The sequence below is a fragment of the Anomalospiza imberbis genome, chromosome 19, assembly GCF_031753505.1.
Source record: "Anomalospiza imberbis isolate Cuckoo-Finch-1a 21T00152 chromosome 19, ASM3175350v1, whole genome shotgun sequence".
Taxonomy (NCBI): Eukaryota; Metazoa; Chordata; class Aves; order Passeriformes; family Viduidae; genus Anomalospiza; species Anomalospiza imberbis.
Window position 1 is genome coordinate 56347 of NC_089699.1, and position 23454 is coordinate 79800.

Consider the following 23454-nt stretch of genomic DNA (forward strand, 5'->3'; position numbering starts at 1 on the left):
GGTGACCGACGGCCGCGGGGACGACGACGCCATACACACCGGGAAGATTGCGGGCCTCATTCGCCACCCGGCAGGTGGCTGGGACGGCGCGACACGACGGGACAAGAACCGACGCCCGACTCCTGCCGAGCCGAGCACCGGAAGACCGGCGGCGCGGGGCAGCTGGGACGGCATCCGCGCCCCGCCCGCCGCGCGCCCGGCCCTGCGGCAGCGCGCCCCGCCCCCGTCGCTAGGGAAGTGAGGTCACGCAGTATGGTGGCTGGGGGCCGGAGGGGCTGAGGCGTCGGTCGTGTCGGGAATCCGTGTCCATCTTGCTTAGAAGCTGCGGCGACGGTCTTGCTTGTCTCGCTAGTATCGAGCGGCGACACCAAAGCCGCGATGGCATCCGAAACCGCAGGACTGTGAGGCGTCAGAAGGAGAGCCGGCAGGCCGGGCAGAGCGACAGAACCGGGTCGTGGACGACCCGAGCTGCTGCCATGGAGCTGAGGGTTGGGAACCGGTACCGGCTGGGCCGGAAGATCGGGAGCGGCTCTTTCGGGGATATCTACCTGGGTAAGGAGGGTGGCTCGCTGGGGATTTAGCTGGCTGTTTTGTGGCTGTGTGGAGAACATCGAGGGCCTAGCCAGGTCGGGCAAGTACCTGGGCTAGGGACACAGCAGCAGTAATTTAATATTTCGTTGACTTCATGTCCTAATTTGGATAGTGCGGAAATCAGGAATTCTGGTTTACTCGGCTGCCTCTTCTTATTGCTGTCTAGTGACCTTGGGCACCATTCGAGTCGGTAAAATGGGCATAAGGGTAAAAGTCGGCTCATCTGAAAACAAGGAAGAAAAAAAAACCAAAACCATATAAACCCTAAAAACCCACAACCCACCGCATTCGAAAAAACGTTTTGGGAAGAAACGTACCAGGGTTAAATATCGCTGCAGTGGACTAGGAAAAATTGTCAGAAGGATGTTTATTCTCCTGTGAGGCCTAAACAAATTTACACAAATACAAGTGATTAAGTTGCAGTAAAAAACCTTTAAACCCTTCAAATAATCCTTGTAGTTTGGCTTATCCTGTTGCTGACCATCGCCTAAATGTGATCGCTGGGCAATTGTAAAACGTACAGGATTGGAATTCTCTTTGCCAGTCCATTATTATAGCTCTCTAACATAGCCTACTGCTGCTATTGTTTATGACAAGCACAGGTAGTGGGTGCAACAAATTTTGAAAGCAGGTTTTTTTAAAATACTCTACATATTCGGCAAACTCTCAAGCCATGTGAAGTGGGTTAAATCCAAAGAAATATGAGCATTATGTCCCATCTGGTAGACACAAGTACTCTGCTTTTGAAAATTGTATTAACCTAGAAAAGCAAATCAAGGAGGGGGGGGTGGTTCATTGACTGTGGAAGATAAAAATAATGTCACTTGCTAACTTATGTGGTACGTTTGGTAGTGCATGCAGTATGAGAGGTGGGGGTTGTTTTTTTTATACATCCTGCAGTGCACAGCTGGCATTCCAAAATAATTTGTTACCTAAAGCTGCTTGTTTACAGATAATTAAATACTTTTTATCCATAAGACAGATCATATGCCTGATGAAAAATACTCTATTTTAACTGAAGGTATGTGATTGTCTAGAGTCAGAGAACGTCATTCTTCCTCTCTGCAATGCATGTGTAGAAGATTGAAGATGTGACCATAGAAGATTGTCGTAAAGCTTGTGCAAAAATCCTTGTTAGCCTCCATTGGGATTTTGGGGGGAAATTAAGACAGCAAGTTAAAATCTGAAAAGTCTTAGATCATTTGAAAAATTTAAACTTTTGACTACTGCTTAGGTAAATCAGATTGTTATACAGTATTAATATCAAGTGCAAGTGAAATAAATGTTTATGAGTCACTTTTATCTCTATGAATGCAGCTTACACCAGTGAAGTTGCACAGAAAGTAATAGTTCCCTGTATGCTAGTGTATATATTAATGCCATACTGAATTTTGTGCAATAAATTCTCTGGGTTTTACATTTTTTTATTTCTAAATAATTGTCCTGGATTTACTTTCAAGGCTTACTGCAAATGTCATGCCATTTACATGGAAGTATGGCTCAGGCATGGAACTAGCATGGAAGTTTGTGAATAGAAGATCCAGCTGGTGGCATGGTTTTATTTTTCCAGGGGAAATTACTGTCTCTCAAGAACTGAAGCCTTTTGTAGAGTCTCATTTGCATTGCCTACCATTATCTGGTAGAACAGATGTTTGAAAACTGGTTTTTGTGATAACAAAATGTGGTCAGTTTTTAAAACATTCCAGTTACTGCTCCATTGTTCAGACTGTACAGTAGACATAAGTGTCTTAAAACAATTCATAATGTTATTTCAGATGTCAATATTTATTTTTAAGTAGACATGCCTTCTCATAGGCTTCAATGAATTTGTAGATTATTTTAGGGTACATTCCCAGCTCAGTTTTATGCTTTGAAAATGAAGATTTTACTATTTTGCCTGTTTCCACTCCCCAGGTTTTGTCTTAAATGCAGCAACAAGGGTGTTGAAGACATTTCAGGGTAGAGGGGAGGGGCGTCCTCCATTTTCCCACCCTTTCTGTTTTACCCTACTTTGGAATAAGAAACCAACAGCATTGTTAGGAGCATAGTTCTTTCACATCCTTTCCTCTTCTTCTTTGTACCTCGAAATTTGTCTTCTGGAATTTGGAATGGGGGTCTGTGGGACAGAATTATTAATTGTAAGGCACTACTGTAAATAAATAAGCATGGACAACTTAAAGAAAATGAAATTTAGGAGTTTACCTAAGTTACCTTGCAGGGGAAGATATGAAAGAAATTGGTACACAGATATTCTAAATAGTATAGAAAGTGGACAGGAGTGAATGTATCAGAGTAAGCATTTGTTTTGTTGCCTGGAGCATGAGGTCAAGTAGTAATGAGTCATAAAGACAAAGTAGTAGTCGCAGTGTTTTCATGGTTTCTTGTGTTATGTATATATTTTTTCTTGAGAATGAGTTTTAGGTTGTAAACTAATTAAAATAATTTCCAAGGCCTCCCTTAGGGAAGAGGACTTCACAGTTACAAGTACATAAGAGCTTTGCATTTAAAAAAAAAGCTTTCACAACTTTAGTCTTTCTATTTCAATTAGAAACGGCGACTTCTCATTATACTGCTTGTTACTACTTTTTAATGATTCCTTTTATAGAACTGCTACTTCTCAAATATTATTACATATTCCTTAAAGGAAACTAAGCTTTTGGTGGAATAGAGGGCGCTGTAAAATTTTAGAAACTTTTGTCTCAGGTTTAAGGTGTAGACAAAAGTCCCTACTTGGGGACAAGTACTGGATTGCTTGGCAAAATTATTTCAATTTTTGTGCCACTCTCATTGGTTTTGCTGGACTCAGAAATATTAATTGCATTATTTTAGTATGAAATCTCTTGTCTTGGAGGAGAGGGCTTACACGGAAGCGGAGTTCAGGCTAAGGAATCTTGGCTTTCTTAGGTGGTAAAACTTCTTAGGAAGAGCAAATATGCTGAGAAGTGACCTAGCAGATCGAGACCATGGTCTGTCAAGTAAGTTTAATGGTGCGTTGAGCAGGACTCAATCCTGATAATACAGGTTTTGATCCTCCTACACAGTTTTTGCATTAATCAACCGCAGAGGACTGCAGCTGTCTTTAGAGAGACATGTCTTTCATTATATGCAGATGGAAGTTTATGTCTCTTTTGGATCAGAGAAGATTTTTTAAAAAGGCAAACCAACTGGAACCCCAAAACACCCCCATTGCTGTTGATCGCTCATTGGTTAATATGTTCTTCGGTCTACACCCTCCCTGTAGAACTTGGGAGAACAAGAGATGTTCAAGAAAGGTCAGGAGCTGTGTGGTTCTTTTGTGGTGGGGAGGTCAGTATTAATAAGTCATGCCTCCTTGTTTTGTTGATACATGCTTTCAAATCTCTGGGTTCACCGAGATTAATTTAATAATTCATTCATGAAATGTGAAAAATACTAGATTACATATTGAAGAGCTTTCAGTTGCTGCGACTGTACTGTGTCCAAAGTAGCAATCCAGGATCCTGTCACCTGTTGTGCTAGATAAAAAGAGTAATATGTGCAGCCTTATTTTTCTTCTGCATTTTTTCAGTGGCTTGAGTTGTATCTAGAGTGAGCTTCGTATGTTTTGTTGATTTTCAGGGTGAAATGCCTAATAAATACCAGCTGCAGTGTCCACTCAGAGAAACTCAGTGTTCTGGCAACGCCACCTTGATACCCACTTGTGCGTACAAATGGAAAGACATTTTATTAATGTAGAAAAAGACACATAGTCTTGCATGAGCTCAGATGATTTCATTCAGTATCAGTTCCTGCCCAAGTGAATAATCATGTCCGTTTTGAGGTGTGGGACGTTAGCATGTCTTTGTAGCCTTAGTTTTCCTGACTTTATAGCACAAAAGCCTGTAAAGCACTGAAGTAGCTCCTTAATCACAGGAACAGGATTTTGCAACTATAAAAGTTAGGTCAGTAGAATGTAATGGTCAGAGAAAAACATGGGGGAAAATAGGTAGGCGGAAAAATACATCTTTATGCACATGTGTCTTAATTGCTTTGTGTGACTCCCAGAAAGGGTATTATGGAAATGACAAAGGTACACATAAGGGAAATGGGAAATAATATGCAGTAATTAAAAATTACTGATACAGGGAATGACAAGTTTTTGAATTTTGAAAAGAGTTAAGGGGAAGGTGAGGTAGTGTAAATGTGTATGCAGTCCTGATCATGGAAAAAGTTGAGTGCAAAATGATTGTTTGCTCTTTCTCAACAAGACAAAACAACCTCAAATTAGGCTTTTGAAAGTGGAGATCAGATCGAACAGTAGGTGATGTACTTCACATGATCCTGAACCATGAGGTAAAGCAGAAAGTGTAGGCCAAATTCCTGAAGTAGAGAGACTTGGAGATAATGGCTGTGAAGTATCACACATTTCCTTTTGCTATTTCCTTTTTTCCTGTAGTTTGTAAGTTGCTTAGCTGTGAGAGTGTGTATTTTCTTGACTGATTCTATTTAAGAAACATACTTTGAAAGTGAACAGGTAAGTGTTTTTTGATTCTTAAAACAAGAATTTAATGAGATTTAAAGAAAGCTTTTGCAGACTGCAGGTTCTTTAGTCTAGATAATCTGCCTTCCAGCCAAGTAAAATGAGGTGTCAGGGTACAGCTGGACTGTCTTGAGATCTAGGGAAATTGTAGTCTCTTATTTCCAAGACGTAAGAGGAGGTGATTTGAATTCTTAGTACTTCTTCCGTTGGTGGGTCTGTGTGCCACGTTTGTAAAGATTAATTCTGAGCATTTTTACCACAGACTGGAAGTGGAAGGACATCCCTGAGGAGATGTGCTTGGTTTAGTTTTGTTGTTTTCCTGGGTTTTTTGTTTTGTGTTTTTTTTTTTTAAATGGGATAGCAGCAATTTTGGATTCTTGTGCTTCAGTGTCTAATAGTTGTTTCTCGTAATCCTAGTCTGTTGGAGAGTATCTGTACGGTTTCAGAAGAATTTTTAGATAATCCTGGCTGAATGTACTTAATCTCTGGATGTTTGCCATTTAGAAGGAGCTTGTTGATGCTCATTTTGTTTTAGTCTTGGCAAAGGAAATGCATCTTAAAAATATTTTGACCAATGTTTTAATTCTTCTGGTTTTAGGAACTGATATTGCTGCTGGAGAGGAGGTTGCAATAAAGTTGGAATGCGTGAAAACCAAACATCCTCAGCTCCACATCGAGAGTAAAATCTACAAAATGATGCAGGGTGGAGGCAAGCAAACTATTTTCCTTCTTCAAAGATTTTACTGCTTTTACACCTGTTATCTATCTGCCACCTGGCAGTTAATGTTTGGGATATCTTTTGAGAAATAAGGAGAAGGTGGGAAAGGCAGCAGGGTAAATGAAGAGCAGCATTTCAGTTCTGCAAGGGTTGTAGAGGAGCGGTTTCAAATCCATGGCTATCACGCTTCATGATAACCAGTAAGATCCTCCAAAGTTTCTCATGGTTCCCGAAATATTAAAATGGGAGGACCTTGTACAATGTGAAAAGAAGTTTGGTCCCAGAACAGTGATTTATTTATGATTCTCATGGATCAGTGAAAGATGGTAACCACTGCTTTGGACCATTTTACCTGACTTGCTTGTTATGGTAGCACAGTTCTAAACTTCTAAAAATCAGGTCAATTTTTTTGTGCATGTTAGTATTCTTTCTTCTGTGTTAAAAATATTTCCTTGCTGGGAGAGTTCAAAGACAAAATGGCATTAGTAGTGGAGAATAGGAGTGCAGCAACTTCGTAGCTAATGCGTGTTGCTTTGCTACAATAACTTATTCATATATTTTGGAATTTCAGAAACCTAACATTCCTGCGCAGTTCTGGGACATAAACCCAGTGTAGTTCAGTTTTGTGTTTGTTTCATAGTCCCTTGAATTCTTCCTAAATGAGGATATGCTTTGCATAAAGAGTATATTCCATGCTGTATCTCAAGTACATGCCGAGTAGGATAATAAGACCTTTAGAAATTGATAATAATGTGCATTTGCATTTAGTTATTTTTTAATTCCTGCCTCATTCAGTTGCCACCTGCATGTAACCGAAATAGCCTTCATAGAGTAACATGTTTCCTTTAAATTCAGCAAATTACAGCATTTCACACCAAAATGCACAAAATTAACTCAGAGTGAGGCATTTGAAAATCTGAATATGGCTACCTACATGCAGGTTTATTTCAAAATATTTGAGTGTTTCTACATTTTTATGTGAAATAAGGTTCCTGACTTCCTCTGTAAATTTGGGCGAATTATCGTACTGTAAAACCGAATGAATAATGCATCTCATAAACAGTGCTACTTTGGTAGAGATTCGCCAAATACCAAATACCATGGAACAGAAGGAAAGACAAGAATATGAAGGAAGAGTAGAAATTAATTGCAAATTTTGATGAAGGAGACAGGTATTTAATGGTGATTTTGTAGGCTTTGAAACTAAGTTAATTTCTAAGGCCTTCTTCAGTTATAATATCTAGTGGTTTGTCAGGGTCTTTATTTTCAGACTCCTGATTTGTGCCTTATTGCATCTTAGAGACTACATGCATATTAATATTGGTAAAATGCTTAGGGTTCAAATCCAACAAAGATGCTCAATACTTTAAAGTTATAAGTATGAAGACTAGAAGGTTTCTGGGGAAAAAAAAGGCTATTTTTAGACCTCCATTGCTAGAATTTTTTATTGATTCTGCTGGAAGTTATCACACATTTAATTTTGGAATGTCTGAACATAAAATATTAAGCTTCACTGTAAATGGAAACATTTGTGGTAATGACACTCAGAATTAATCTTAAGAGCCTTGAAGATTTGTGTGTATGAATTATATAAATCAAATTGTTATACTGAATAAATGGTTTGCTTTTTCCTAGTGGGTATTCCCACAATTAAGTGGTGTGGAGCTGAAGGGGACTACAATGTTATGGTGATGGAATTGTTGGGACCAAGTCTTGAAGATCTCTTCAATTTTTGTTCAAGGAAATTTAGTCTCAAGACAGTCCTGTTACTTGCTGACCAAATGGTAGGAAATGGCTTTGTTATCTTGAAATATGTTGGAATGTTGAATTTTTTTGATCATATAAACTTTATTTCTAAAATTTAGAGCTGAATAGGCTGTATTAATAGAGAAAAAATTTAAAAGTAGCTCTGTTCTTGTAAATTCAAGCTATCCCACTGAAAGTGATGACCAGTTCTTCTTTAAAAACTGGATCTGCACTGTTTGCAAACCAGGTGTTGCACTGCTCAAAGACTAAGAAATTTCTGCAAGAAAGCTTTTGGAAACAGATTGTCCTGATTTTGTAAAATAGACACAGGCAAAGACCTGGAAAGCTCTTTGCCCGTTGTCTTCTAAGTTATGTTCTCTTCAATGCTCTTATATTTTACAATAAAAAGGGAGGTTGCCTCTTTCATTATTTAGACACAATTGCTAGTGTATTTGTCAGAAAAAGATGTGTGCTTAGTCTCTCAACAATGATTTTTTTTGTGATTCTGTATTTAGATAAGTCGAATTGAATATATTCACTCTAAGAACTTCATCCACCGAGATGTGAAACCAGATAACTTCTTAATGGGCCTGGGGAAAAAAGGCAATCTTGTCTACATAATAGACTTTGGACTAGCAAAGAAGTATCGAGATGCTCGAACTCACCAACATATTCCATATCGTGAAAATAAAAACTTAACAGGAACTGCCCGTTATGCATCCATCAACACTCATCTTGGAATTGGTGAGCTGGGGAAAGCAATAAATAGAAACTTGAAGAGTGTCAATGCATGTAATTTTAGTGAAAGTGGATGTTGCTTTGTGGAGGCATAGGAGACAGTCCCTATTTTTGACAGCATGCATGGCCTTGTGTATCTCGATTAGGTGGGATTCAGTCTATATTAGGTGTCTGTTCAGTCTGAGTTTGTAATGCTCAGGAATTAGCACATTTCTTAATAACTGCAAGGATAATAGGCTTTTCTTTTACTGAGTGAGTTTATCGTGGGCATAGTAACTCTCAACTGTCTCTTGTTTTTGTAAGGGTTTTATAACAGTCTTGTTGCACAGACTTTTGTTTTGCCAGTAGAAAATGAAACCTAATGAGTTCACTTTTTTATGCTGTTGTAGAGCAATCTCGCAGAGATGACTTGGAGTCCTTGGGCTATGTACTGATGTATTTTAACCTGGGCTCCCTCCCCTGGCAGGGACTGAAAGCAGCAACAAAGAGGCAGAAATACGAACGTATCAGTGAAAAGAAAATGTCTACACCCATTGAGGTTTTATGTAAAGGATATCCTTGTAAGTTACTCTTCTGTGACACTAGGCTTATGTGTTCATGTTTTAGTGGTACATCTCCTTTCCTTATGTTACATTCTACTACTCTTTTTCACTGTCTGTCTCTCTCCCTCTCCTCTTCCCCTTCCTTATCCCCCCATGATTTTACCACATCTGTGGTAAAAATACTATGCTGAAGACAGATCTTGTGTGTTCGTGGAGCATTTCTAGGGATCCCTTGTCTCAACTGTTGAAGTGCCCTCAAGAAGAAAGGTAGCATGGTACCCTGATTTGTGCTCTATTTTTTGTGTGCCTTTTGGCTGGATAATTGGCAACAGACAACATTTTAACAAACTGCCTCTTTCTCTATCTGTGTGGGTACTGTTTCTTGGACGAATTGGATTGTGTAGTCAGATGCATTTCTTATCTACTGCAGTTGTTTCACTTGGGAATTATCATCCCAGGTTCATCTGATTTCACCTGCTGATGGATTAGAATTTATGAGAGGCATAAGAAACCCTGCTGTATCCTAGCATCATGCCTCAGAGCAGTTCTGTTTCTCAGTTTGTTATTTACACCAAAACAATAATAAGCCATTTTTGAGTATTGTAAAATGATACTTAAATTTGTTTTAAAACATAATAACACTAGCCATCACCAGAGACTATTTTCATTTCACAAAGAGTTCTATCTCGTCACCCTCTTGGCTTCGGCAGCTAGTTACAATGACAAGAACTATAGTTTTTGTTTGGGTTGTATAAAAAATCATCATTTTTTATGTGTTTCAAATGTTGCTTCATACATGTTCCTTTACATTCATTAATTACATGTTTTCTCTGGGGTTTACAGGCAGGGAAGACTAATCAGCTTCTCTTGTGCCATTTGTTAGATTTTCTTTCTTAATATAAATTATTATCTTATTTCATTTGGGAAGACCTAAAGTCAAAAGCTAGTATTTTGATACTGCTGATTTTCTCTGGTGCACTGAATTCACTACAGTATTCTTTTTTTTTTTTTTTTTTTTTTACTTTATAATATTTTGCTTGCCATTTAAAAACAAGTGTTCAGACTATTGTAAATTAAAAGTGTGGCATGACTGACCTGGGAGATAAAGTTTTTGTGTGTTTTGTGACACAGCAGACATGAGTCTCTGTGTGCCTTAACAAAGAAATGCTGTTCCATGTCCCACAATAAATTGTGTTCAGTATATTCCAAGCAAAGTTTTAAACCTTTTCTCCCCCACTAGCTGTTGGTTGAAGAACTGTACTCTGTGCTGTCGACAAATGAGATCTTTGCCTGCTCTGCGATAGAAAAATAATTTATTTTTCAGGGTTGACATGATAGTGTTTCCTTTAGTGGATTTCTAGTATAAGATCATTATTCTTGTTCTTATGTTAAGAAGATACCCTGCTTTTCAGGTTTGGGGTGGTTTGGGTAGTTTTGACTCAGAATTACAAAAAGCCAGTGTGAAACTGAAGATAAAAAACAGGCTTCCTTTAATTACAGCTGAATTTGCCACATACTTGAATTTCTGCCGTTCTTTGCGTTTTGATGACAAGCCAGACTATTCCTATCTAAGGCAATTATTCAGAAACCTTTTTCATCGGCAAGGATTCTCCTATGACTATGTATTTGACTGGAACATGCTGAAATTTGTGAGTAGCTGTCATAGCTTTCTAAAACTTTGAATTTTTAATGATTTTGGTTGGGTTTTTTTACTGCATTGTCAGTTTTGAATATCTTAACTGATACTGTAAGATCATTTTCCTTTTTTCCTCTTGTCAACTCTACTGTATAGAGAGAAAGATCAGGAAATGAGGAAAGGCAGGCGATACGGCATCCACGCTATAAGGCTTGACAACTAAATTACAGTTACAAGGCTTTTAATGTGGAAGGCTTCTTAGATCCTTCAGGGCAGTCACCAGGCTAGGTTGTGGAATTACTACTTTCTCCCACCTTGATCTTTAACATGAGTCATTTGCAATGTTTGAGGAGGTGTCCAGCTGCCATAACAGTATGTGTGTAGATTAGCATTTTGAAGACTATCCAAGCAGCTGTATGAACAAAACTTATGATAGTTCTCAAGAAATTTTACCAAAGCAGTTGGTGCCTTCTCAAACTTAAGTTCACACATTGTCCAGTTCTTCCTTTTCAGTACTTTTATCCAAACAAATAGTTATAAGCTCAATAATCCCTGAAGTTGTTCACTAGTCTTGACCCGTAGGGTGCAAGCAGAGCAGCTGAAGATGCTGAACGTGAAAGGCGGGAGCGAGAGGAAAGATTAAGACATACACGAAATCCAGCTGTACGTGGATTACCCTCCACTGCTTCTGGCAGGTTAAGAGGAACGCAAGATGTAGCTCCTCCTACTCCCCTTACCCCAACTTCACATGCTGGTAAGTAAGCAAGTACTGGGTAAGTACTTATAGACTACTCTAATTGGCGATTTGTCTCTGGGCAGAGTTTGGCCTTTTGGTTTGGTTTTTTCTCCCTTGCTTTTTAGTAGATTGAAGGAATTTGCATATGCTCATATCCTGGCAACTGATACTCATATTTCTATGAAATGTCAAACAGTGGCCTTGATTCCTCGTTTGGTTATGTGGAATTTTTATGTGCAAACACTTAAGAGTGTAATTTTTCCAGTGACCATGTTAACATGGCATGTCTCGTTATGAGAATCTAATACTGTTTTTCTCACAGCCAACACCTCTCCTCGGCCAGTATCTGGTATGGAACGAGAAAGGAAAGTGAGTATGAGATTGCATCGTGGTGCCCCAGTCAATATCTCCTCATCTGATTTAACAGGCCGACAAGATACCTCTCGCATGTCAACTTCGCAGGTAAAAAAAAAATAAATCTATGTATTGGAAAAAATGAAGGCGATTTTGATAAAGTTAATTTGCCATAAGAACTTAACAGGTAATTGATGTGATTTCATACTGTTTTTGCAGATGATGTTCATTCGTGTAAATGCTTGACATTTAGCCTGAATGATGTGGGTGTAAAGAAATTCTTACCTTGACAGCAATGAGAGGATGCAAATTTCTAGAGGTGCAGCATTTTAACCTACTATTATGGGATTTAGTTCCTTGACTAATAGAGTTTCTTATATCTGTTATCCGTGAAGAAGCAGAATAAGAGACAGTAGTGAATCTTGTTTCCAGATCAGCAGAGCAGACAATATTGGTGCAGAAAAGGCAAGAAGCATTTAGTGAAGAATGGAAGGTGCAATGGTGAAGAAAGTTGTAGTGCAGTGCTCTTAATTCAGAGCCAATAAGAGGCCACATACATGGATGATGGATATGTTGCAGAAGGCTCATTTGAAGAGAGTGGCAGGAGGATAAATGATAATGATTCATAGTCAGCACTGAAATCATCCTTGCTGCTCACAGTGACTTAGCAAAGAAATTTTAGGAATCTTTCTTTTTAGGGCTAACAGTGTTAAATGTGTTTCTATCTCTGTGCTGTAGCTAAAACATTCCTTCCTCAGCATATTGACAGTCTTGTCCCAAACAGTGTGTGGCTTGGCTTTGTACAATTTACTTTTAGTCTTACTTACAAAATGGTAATCATCCAATTTGTAGTCATTCTGCAACATTTCTGGGAAAGCAATATGTTAGGAGGACTATTGCGGTGACCTAGGGTTTTTTCCATCATGCCTCACTACTGTGCAGGAGCTCTAACTGCATCATTTTTGCCAGAGACTTGTTCCTCGTTGACAGAGCACATTGACAAAAAATTAACTTGGTTCCTTTTGGCTTCATCATTTAATTGGCAGAGTTAATTACTTTTGGATAGTATGTGTTCTTACGTAGGAAATCTTACTGCTTGAAAGAACAGTTTTTTAGATGGGGGCCAGGTGGATATCTCTAATGAAGACTGAGTGTGAAGTGGGTTGGAGAAACAATTCCATTGTGATAAAAGCAAAGTGGGATTTGGGCCGGGGGGGGTTTTAAGCTGAATTAGTTGCTTCACCATGTGGCTGCACGGATATTTGTGCTTGCACAAGGGATGAGCAGTTCAGGAGCAGAAATGACTGGGCAAGAATAGGGTATAGGTGAGGTTTTATCTACTGGCTTTGGTACAAGTTTCACTGAACTGCTATTCTTGCTTCCATAAATTCTCACATTGAAGTATTTTTAAATACATTGAAAAGAAAGAGGGGAGAATTGTGCATAGTTATGGATCTTGTAAATTTGCATAAATACCTGTTAGAAGAATGTAAAGAAGGTGCAACCAGACTGTTTGCAGCAATATCCAGTGAATGGACAGTGGAGAGTGGGCACAAATTGAAATACAGGAAATTCCATATAGACATACAGAGAAACTTTTTTTTTTATGAAGGTGGGCAAGGACTGTAACACGTTGCCCAAAGAGGTTGTGGGGTCTCCCTTTTCCAAATTACTTGGAGCCCAACTGGACGTTGTCCTGAGTGGCCTGCTCTAGTTGACTGTACTTTGGGCTACATGATTTCCAGGGGTCCTTTTTGACCTTGAATATTCTGTGAGGCTCTGATGCAGACTTCTCTCTGAATATTTACTTTAATATAAAGATGGTTTCTTGGCAAAGTGTATTGCCAGGTCTTTGGCATTCTGAGCATATCACAGACTCTTTGTCTCTGTTAACAGTCAGATAAATGACTTATAACAGTAACAGACAGAAATGCAGTGATGCCACTTGATTGTTTTAGGTGCAAGTACATCTTTAATGTTTTTGCTATGTTCGTGACATGTCGCTCATTGTGCAGGTGGCACTATTGTAAACATTTCAAGATACGAGTAATACAATTGGGCTTGTAGATCCATTTTGGTTCTGCCTGGCCTGTAGAATGTGAATACTGTGAGGGCAGTGGGCAGTTTTCTGAGTGATCTTTAAACATCCAGATGTGTAATTTGTGATATGGGCCAACAGTACCATCTGGCTTAATGGCACATTCCATACCTGCTGTTTTTAATACTCTGCTCCAAGTATAGGATTGCTTAGTTGACTTCTTTACAGTCTCAAAAGCGGCCTAGTCCAGATCTTCTCTTGAGTTTGTTAGAACTAATAAATCATTGACTGCTGTATTCATTTAGTTCTTAAGACAGTGAAACAGTGCTGGTATCTACTCACGGTGGCCAAATAACAGTGTGTAACTGTAGTATAATTTGAACAGATTCCCATGGGCCTGTTGCAGTTGGATGGCAAGACAGACTTGCAGGGGGGATGTGTTGGACTGGAAGGGGCCTTAAAGATCACATCATTCCTACCACCCTGCCATGGGCAGAGAACCACCCAGTAGGCCAGGTTACTCAGAACCCCATTCAGCCTGGCCTTGAACATCTTCTGAGATAAGGAGTCCACGACCTCTCTAGGCAACCTGTTCTAATGCCTCACTGCCCTTATAGTAAAGAATTTCTTCCTGATAAATAAATGTACCCTCCTTCAGGTTAAGGCCATTCACCCTTGTCCTGTCACTACATGCACTTTTTACATGCCATGTGAACAGCCCCTCTTCAGCCTTCTTGTAAGCCCCCTTTGGGTACTCTCAGTTTTCCCCAAAGTCTTCTCTTCTCCAGGCTGAACAACCCCAACTCTCTCAGCCTGTATTCATAGAAGAGGTGCTCCAGCCCTGTTGTCAGCTTAGTGGCTCTCCTCTGGACTCATTCTAACATTGTCAGCATTGTTCTTGTGTTGGGGGCCCCAGACCTGGACACGTACTCCAGATGGGGTCTCACAAGAGCAGAATAGAGGGCAAGAATCTCCTCTCTTGAGTTGCTGGTTGCTTTTCTTTTGATGCAGCCCAGGACGCAGTTGGCTTTCTGGGCTGCAGGTGCACATTGCTGAGTCATGTTGAGCTTTTAATCCATGAGCACACCCAAGTCTTTCTCCCCAGAGCTAATTTTGATCCATTCTTCACCCAGTCTGTATTTATGCTTGAGGCTGACCTGACTCACATGCTGGACCTTGCACTTGACCTGTTGAACTACGTGCAGCTCCCAGAGATCCACTTCTCAAGCTTGTTAAGGTCTCTTTGGGTAGCATCCCGTTCCCTACAGCAGGTTGACTGCACCACACAGCTTGTTGTTTTCAGTAAATCTGCTGAGGGTACACTTGTTTGCACTGTCCATGTTGCTGACAAAGATTTTGAACAGCACCGCTCCCTATACTGATGAAGAAATACCACTCATCACTGCTTTCCACTTGGACATGGACTCACTGACCACAATTCTTTAAGTGCAACCATCCGGCCAATTTCTTATCCACCAAGTGGATAAGAACCATCTTATCCAAGTGGTCCATGTGTCAAATCTGTGTCTCTCCAGTTTAGAGACAAGGATATCATGTGACACAGCATCCAGTGTTTTGCACAAGTCCAGGTGAGTGACATATGTGGCTCTTCCCTCATCCACCACTGCTTAGCCACACTGTAGAAGGTCACCAAATTTGTTTGGCACAATTTACCTTCAGTGAAGCTATGTTGTCTAACACCAATCACCTCCTTATTCTCCACGTGCTTTAACATTGTTTCCAAGAAGATCTGTTACATGACTTTGCCAGGCACTGAGGTGAGACTGGCTTGTAGTTCCCTGTGTCATATTTCCCTTTATAAAACTGGGGGTTATGGTTTTCCCTTTTCCAGTCAGAGGGAACTACACTGGACTGCCATGACATCTCAAATATGATGGATAGTGGTGTAGCCATTTACTCAGCCCGAGCCCTCAGACCCCATGGATGGATGGATGTCATCAGGTCCCACAGACTCGTGCACTTTCAGGTTCCTTAAGCAGTCCCAAACCTGGTCATCTTCCACAGTGGATTTTCCCAATCCCTTCATTTTCCCAACCTTGCCTTCACCTTCTGCAACTTGGACGGTGTGACTGAAACACTTTACTCAGACTATAGCTTATAATGCTACTACTTGAGCTTGCTAGAGAAAATTCATGTTTCATTTTCCCAGTTGTCACTCTCTAGCAGGCAGGATGGTGCAAGTTGCAGGTGTTGATAGCTTATGCTCTTTACAGTTTCCATAATGCCAAAGTAGCTCTTCTGTGATCAAAATTTATCCTTAGATGTTAGCCAGGTCAACAGTTATATCCATGAGTTTCCCATTATCTTTATACCTTGTTCTTAGGAAAACCTAAAGTATTTGAGTTATGTGGCAAAGTCATTAAAGCAAATTTTAATTGGAGAGATGTAAGAATATAGAGAGTCATCTGTATCACTTCTTATCAAGAGAATCATAAAGAATAGCAATTGCTTGTCCGTGTCCATTCCAAGTGTGCTAGTTTCCTTAGTAAGTCTTAAGTAAATATACTACCACAGGTCCTTTTTCAGGAAGTGCTTAAGCCATACTCCTGGTGGAAAGAAACATTTAGCATTTACCATGCATATCTACAGATATTTTCTGTTAAGAACTACATTTGTGTCGGAATCCAGAATGTCCCTTGGACACTCTTGGATGTTCTGGGCCCAGGTCAGAAGCATTTGAGACCCTGGAATGCAGCCACAGACCCCTGTGGCTTTGAACTTGATCCATGGAACAATTTACCAACCTTGCAGGAAGAACAAGAAATCACAAAAGTTTAGATATTATAATAGAAGTAGTCACAAAGTGAAAGGAAGAATTTTTGAGTGCTGTACAGGGGGGTTTTAGGCCTTGTACAGAGGGGTCTGAGTTTTGTACATGGGGGTCAGAAGTTCTAAGATGGAAGGACTTGGGTGTGCCCTGTCCTCTTTCTTTCTTCTTCCTAACCTCCATGTTCATGGTGATGTTGGCACTCACAGATTGGTTTAGAGTAGAAAGTCACTATTCAATATCGGAGATGGGCATTGGGGAAAAACCATAAACATTTAACACGTAATGTATGATATAAAAGAGGGCACCAGCCTCCTGGGTGGCAGAGTGCGCCCTTGCCTGACTGCTGAACGGACTGCAGCAGTTCAGGGAGAAATCTTTTAGATAACACACAATAAACTACCTTGAGACCGGACGACTGAAGACTACTGAGTCTTTCTTTGGAGGCACGGGTTGGAGGAGAGACATTTGTTAGAGTTCTTATTTATAACTTTATGTGTTAGTTTCGTTATTTCATTTACTTTATGCCTTGGTTTGGTAAGACAACAGTGCATCTGCAATCTCCACCTCTGTTCATCTAGAGGAAGGGCTGCTACTTGTTAAATTCCAGACAATGAAATGCAGAGGTTACTCAGACAAGTAAAGTTATTTGCCTCTAAGTAGAGTTCTTAAACATGACTACACCATGTGTTTATCTTTTTTTTTTTCAAACTGAATTCTGATCAAGTCAGACTGAAACTGAAAAACTAAGCCTGTGAATGCAAATAATAGGAGCCAGAGTTCTCTTATGAAAACTAGGCATTCTCAGAGAAATTTAATGCTTGTGGAAAAAGGGTAATTGGTAAGCATAGCAAAATAGGTATCATTCCTGGCATCCAAGATGCTGTCCTCATAGCACCTATGTCATTCTCCTTAAAAAAGTCATGCAATTTCTAGCACTAAGTAACAAGCATTTGAGCATTTATTGGAGTAACAAATGCCTATGAAATGGTTCATGAAACTTAAGTGTTTCTAATGAAATTATGTAAATTCTATGGCACATGTTATTCAGTACATTTCTGGATTATATTAAGTGAATGCAACAGCAAAAAACCTGCAAGTTGTGAGTTCACGGTGATAAACATCAGTAGGAGCTGAGCGGTCAAGCACAGTCTATTCAAATGTGTATTCCTGCAGTACTCCAAATTCTGGTTAGGATGAAGAAGTGGAGGCTGTTTTCCTGCAGGGGGAACTGTATCTGTGGTAAGGAATGACTGAGGAGGCAGGTGTAATGTTGGAGAGGTTAGTGTGGTTTCCTCCTTGAATCTATGTATGATAGAGTAATGAACAGAAGTGAAGATGTTATTTTGTGTCATTAGTGAGATGAATTGGGAGAACAGATTGTACAGTGTAAGAGTTTCAAGTCTACTTCTTTCAGTTTGTACAAAAAGCTAAGAAAATGTCTTGGGTGAGTTGGTGTAGTGTTTGAGACACAATGATTTTAACAGGAATTAATGTTTAAGGAGAAAGCACATGAAGAACCTATTGCATAAAATTAAAACCACTCACAAGTAAAGAAAGGCAAAACAGAGGTATAAGTGAAAGCAGTTACCTACTGAAACAACTTGTAAAATAAGGAGATCATCTCTCCTCTCTGCCTTTGCATCGATACTGGATTCATTTCTAAGTGATGTATTCAAGTTTAAAGCAAGCCTAAATTACAGGTCTGTATGCAATGTGTTGGACAGAAAATCATACCAGCTGTTAAAAGATCCTTGTGCTCTTAAACTCTCGAAGTGAATTGTTCCCTAAGTCTTCTTTACACAAAGTTTTTAAACATTAAGAGGAGTAGTAAATGAGGTAGTAAATGAGGTAATGAGTATTCTAGTAAAAATTACTTTGAATCAGTTCTGCTGGCCCACATGCACAGACTGCATCCTGAAAGCAGTGATCATCTCAAGAGTCTAGTTATGGGTGAGTAGTCTTCATTTCCTTCAACAAAAGGTTCAGTCTGACTGCTCGTGGTTACACAGTAAGTTGTTTAATATTTTTTCTTGAATGTAGCATGTTCAGCACCCAACAGTTAAAGCTATGGCAAATTCCTATTGGTAACAAGAGGTATTCTCTGTAGTTGGAAGGAAGGATTTAAATGCTGCACAAAGAAGTATTTGATTAAGTCTCTTCGATGGAAGAAGTTTTTAGAAGACTATAGCCAACACTGGCAATGAGTAACTTAAGTGTTGTGTGATACTTCCAGTGCTTCTTCATTTTCCATTTCTGCAAATCTTTCTCCACATATCCATCTTAGTAGGCATCATACTCTGCATTGTTCTTCTGACCTTGTCAGCTTCCTTTGAGGATTAATGATTTGTTTCTTTTACGTGCCTCTTAATATGATGGAAATGTCTTATAGAAGTCTGAATTCAGAGCTTCTCAAAAGATAGAGTTGCTACTGCAAGATCAGGTTGGATTTTTGTTACGACATCTTTATATATTGGGGCAGAGGAACTGTTAAAAATTGCTGTCTTTTCCCCTACCTCAGAATAGCATTCCTTTCGAACACCATGGCAAGTAGCTGCTCGTCTCCTTTCGTTGGAAGGCAGCACTGGGTGAGTGCTTCTCATTAGACACCAAAACTTTATATGGGGTGGGGAAAAAACTCTTTGGAAACATCCAACTTTGCTTCTTCTACTTATGTGATCTCATAGTTGTATCTGTGCCTTCTGGTCAGATGCTTGATGAAGCATTGATTTTTCTCTAACTTAATGTCTTTCCAAAAGCTGAGTTATTGCTGCTGTTCCACTCGGACTCTTAAGCAGAGTTGGCAATAATAATGACCTAAAAGGTCCCTTAAATTATTCAAGTATCAACAATAAAGTAAAATAACCAAGTTGAAATTTTTAGCTGTATTAGAATTACATATCTTTCCAAGGATGTTGATGCAGCAGTATGTCTTCCATTAAAAATCAGATCTGCTTCAGAATATTAAAGCAAAATACCTGTACGAAGACTCAATTAACAGTATTGCTCAAATGAGGTTCTGTCTTGTCTTTTTGTGAATGGAATGTTCTATTACAGCCGTGTGCATTTTTCACTGTTTTATATTCTTCTCCATGCCTTATGAGCTCTCATTTTAAAAATATTCAGATCTGTTCAGATCTGTATTTAAAAAAAAAACGTTCACATGCTAACAGGAGTAGTTGACCATGAGCATCTCAGAGGTAGACAGACTTGAATTTAGGTATTATGAAGTCCTTTCCACTGTTCAGTGCAGTAGAAGTTTCTGCCTTTCTGTGTGCAGCTTTTGGCTTTTTAGTCTGTTCTGCTTTTGGCATTAACAGGTTTCATATAAGAAATAACAGCTTTCAGTTGGAATCAGAACCTTAGTGGCTGAGGGATACTTTTCTTAAGTATTTCAAGAGCTTCTTTGATTTGCTACTTATTAAAAAAAAAGCTGTGAGATTTTTCTGTTCCTTAATAAATTCTGTTGTATAACTCTTGTCTGCTGTCTCACTTTCTCTGTAAAGCCTAAGCTTGCATTAATCCTGTATCTCTAGCTGGTGAAGAATCCTGCTATTTCTCTTCTGTTTTCTCCTTCTGCTTGTGTGCTTGGCTGACTCTGCACAACCTGTTTCATGAACAGTTTATAGCATTAAAAAGATCCAACTGTAAATGACAGCTTAACACTTTAAAGACCAGTTATCAGATCTTAGTAAAAAAAATAGATATTAAGAAATGAAAAAAGCAAACCTAAAGCTTTGCATTGAAAAGCCTGTATGCAGGAGACAGGCACGTTCTGGTCTGGGTTGTTCCTGCATTGGTTGGACTATACTGTATGCCTTAGTATTTGTAGCTGTTCACAACTGAAACAAATACTGATCCAGCTACTTAGATGTTTCTTGCTTCTTAAATTGCAGAGATGTATGGTTGTTTTTCACTTTTACGGTGAAAGTGGTAAGAAGTAATGCTACACTTATTTCAGTAGGTCAAGCTATGGAAATACAAGAAGTATCTTTTTAACACAGTGTCCCATGGAAAGTGAAAAGCTATTGAAAATAATGAATTTCTTTTTTACCTTCTTAATATTTTTTAAATTAATTAACCATTGAGTCTATTACTGTGCATTCATAGTGTTTCCATCTCGTTGGTTCTTTCTTCTGCACACATTTATGCTTTGTTTAATTTTCTTCAAAACATCCCCTCTGGCTGGAAAGGTGAATTTTCCATGTTAACTTCTAATAAAAGAGGAAAATTACAGGGAACTTTGTGTAGCTACAGGTGGGTGTGAAACATTGTATTTCTCATTGGATTTTAAATTCACACACTTAAATTTTGATAATTAATAGTTTAGAAGTACATTGCAAGACAGTTGTATGTTAACTGGAAGGATATGTGCTGATGTTGCCTTGTTTTTTGGCTTTGGTAGATTCCTGCTCGGGTTACTGCCAGTGTTCTCCAGTCTGCTGTGCACCGATGAAAATTATTTTGCCATGGAGGGCAGATAATGCATGGCTGATCTCCCATGTTACCAATGGCTTTACTAGCAAATATACCCTAAACTAGAGCGGAAGTTGGAGTTCTCCATGTGACCTAAAAGGCTCTTGGAGGAACATGCAGAGACTCCAGCAGCTGCCATTACAGGACGCTTTTGCCAGAAACCCAATGACCTTAAGAGAACCCTGTGGTAACAGGGCCGGAAAAGAAAGATGGTTTACAGAGTTCACCGCCTATTACTGGATGGCCATTTCAGTTTTCCCTCCACAGGCGGCAGACTTTACTCCCTTTTTATTATTCTACTGTAACTATAAATCTTTTACTTGGTTTAAGAAAGTTTTTTGTATCATCTTGCTAAAATTATTGGCTTACTTCTCTGTAAAGAACTCTTGCTTTTGTCTGATTTAAAAATGTAGAGTATAAACAATCCTGAACTAAAGATAAAGACTTGAAATTTCTTGTTTAAAAGATTAGTTTGCCAGGGAACATGTAAATGAATCAAAACCATCTACTGCTATTTAAATTGTTTACTTTCATGTATTGTCCCATTCTGAGTCGGTTTTCTCTTGAAGTTTTAAAACTGTTAGAAGTTTATTTTACTGTTTGCTGTCTTCATTCACACTGGACATTTAACTTTCTGTGTAGCACAAATGAATTTTTTAATACTCATTGTGTTTCATAGAGGAGGATAACTAAATACCCTGCAGGAGAATCTTAAGTATAGTAGAAATTGTAATGATGAATTTCTTTTTTTGTAAAGAACATTAAGAACAAAGTGAAAGACTGACGTTTGAGGGATTTAGAATTAGAAAGTTTGTTTGTCTCTCTGCTTTAGTTTGGGTGAATGGATACTTTGAAACATTGCTTTTACTCAGAAAATTTTGTTTCCTCTTCTCTGAGGCTGGTTAGCTTGGAGACTGTTACAAGTGCAAAATAGACATTGCTGCTGAATCTTCAATGAATTTGCATGTTTCATTCAGTATCCACATGTTTATAAATAAATACATTGATTTAGGCCTTCTGTTACATGCCAAGACTCAAAAAAGGAATTCTTATACAGAAAAAAAAAAACCTAAACAACACCCCCACAGACATAGTAACCTATTCTTGCCATAAAATTCTGATAATTTTTACAATTCAGATGCATATCATATTTAATTCTTAAGTATATTTAACCTGAGAATGCCCAGAGTAATTATCTAGGCATGAATGACTCAACATGCTCAGGTTGTTGCAGGTGTTGTTGGCTCCTGTTGGTTATGAAATATGGGAAATTCTTCATACTGTCTGTTACTATAAATGGTCTTGTAAAAATACGTGTTTTGTCCTTATGGTACTTGGAACAGTACCAGAATTCTTATGACTGAAATTATGGGAAGTTCTGTGCTGGAAAGTATGTGCAGAGATTTTGTTTGATCAGTTAGGTATTTTGAGAAATTGAGACAATTTTTAAAGGTGTATTGGTCTTCAGATTTTATGGAAAGTACTTTTTATTTTTTGGGTGTTTATAAATTCTTTTTTGCCCCTTTCAAAAGTCCACGTACCAAGTATCATTATTCTTCTTTGGATGCTTTCATAGCATTAGCTATTTGCTTGTGTGTACTCTGGGTCAGACTGGGGGAAATGTGTGTTTGGGGAGAGTAAAGTGGAAAAGCTCAAGAATTTGATCGATTGGTAAGTTTGTATAAGAGAATTATTTCCTCAGTTACTATAAACTTTGGTATTTTAGGCATGTGCACTACCATTTGAGCAGTTTTACACTTCACTGTGCTTTCCTTGTAAATATCTGTGGTTAATAGTGTAATGTTTGAGGGACTTAAAAAAGCAGCCTCTTTATTTCTTATGTATCTGGACCATTAGATTGCTGTACTATACTTAAAAGTTGACTGCAGACTTCTAGAATTGTACTCACTTGTGGGCAGTTTTTGTCCTCATAAAACTTAAATTCCATCATGCAGAAAATAGTTAGACTGTCTATATAAACTTGTGTATAAACCAGTATCTCAGAGGACTTCATTTGTACTACCACTGTATTTGTGTACTTTAACAGTTGTGTAAATGTAAATACATTCATAATAACTTCTGTTCTTGGTGTAACTTACTGACTTGCAATGAATCCTTACTGTTTACCTGATGCAACTCTTTTCTTTTTTCTTATTTTTTTCTTCTCTTTTTTCTTCTCTTTTTTCTTTTCTTTTTCCTTCTTCCTTTTTTTCTTTTTTCCCTTTTTCTTTTTTTTGATGGATTTCTGTACCTACAAAGAATATTGTCAGTTGCAAACATTTGAAGATACTGTCTTGGTACCAAAACTTTCAGTGAAAGTGTTTGGGAGTTATGATTCTGGGATATACAGGAAGAAAGAGAAAGCATTAATTGCTTTGCTCACAGAAAGCATCCCTTTTTGCCAGTTTAAAGGTAAATGTTTTCGTTTGGATACATCCTTTTTTCCAGAAGTTTTTAATTTTGTACAAATGCTTTTGCGTATCAAGTAAAGCATGGTATTGATAAGAAAGTAAAGTAGGGGAATTGGATCCATTATGGGAGCTAAGATAAAAGCAAGAAAAATAGTGAGCTATACTCACAGTGGTGCCCTGTA

At 38.7% G+C, this 23454-nt stretch overlaps 1 protein-coding gene across 3 annotated transcripts; it reads left to right on the top strand.

Annotated features, from left to right (window-relative positions):
• Positions 1–217: 217 nt before the first annotated feature.
• Positions 218–22941, top strand: CSNK1D (casein kinase 1 delta). 3 transcript variants are annotated; one of them, XM_068209798.1, is made up of 10 exons: positions 220–552; positions 5688–5798; positions 7443–7591; positions 8069–8297; positions 8681–8851; positions 10334–10482; positions 11052–11223; positions 11528–11667; positions 18907–18973; positions 20791–22941. In XM_068209798.1, exons 1-9 carry the CDS (start codon positions 477–479, stop codon positions 18937–18939), a joined length of 1230 nt encoding a protein of 409 aa, XP_068065899.1. In that variant the 5' UTR covers positions 220–476; the 3' UTR covers positions 18940–18973; positions 20791–22941. The 3 variants fall into 3 exon arrangements, with proteins under 3 accessions (XP_068065900.1, XP_068065899.1, XP_068065898.1); XM_068209799.1 differs by lacking the exons at positions 18907–18973; positions 20791–22941 and adding an exon at positions 11779–13602 and having other exon boundaries at positions 218–552; XM_068209797.1 differs by lacking the exon at positions 18907–18973.
• Positions 22942–23454: the final 513 nt, after the last annotated feature.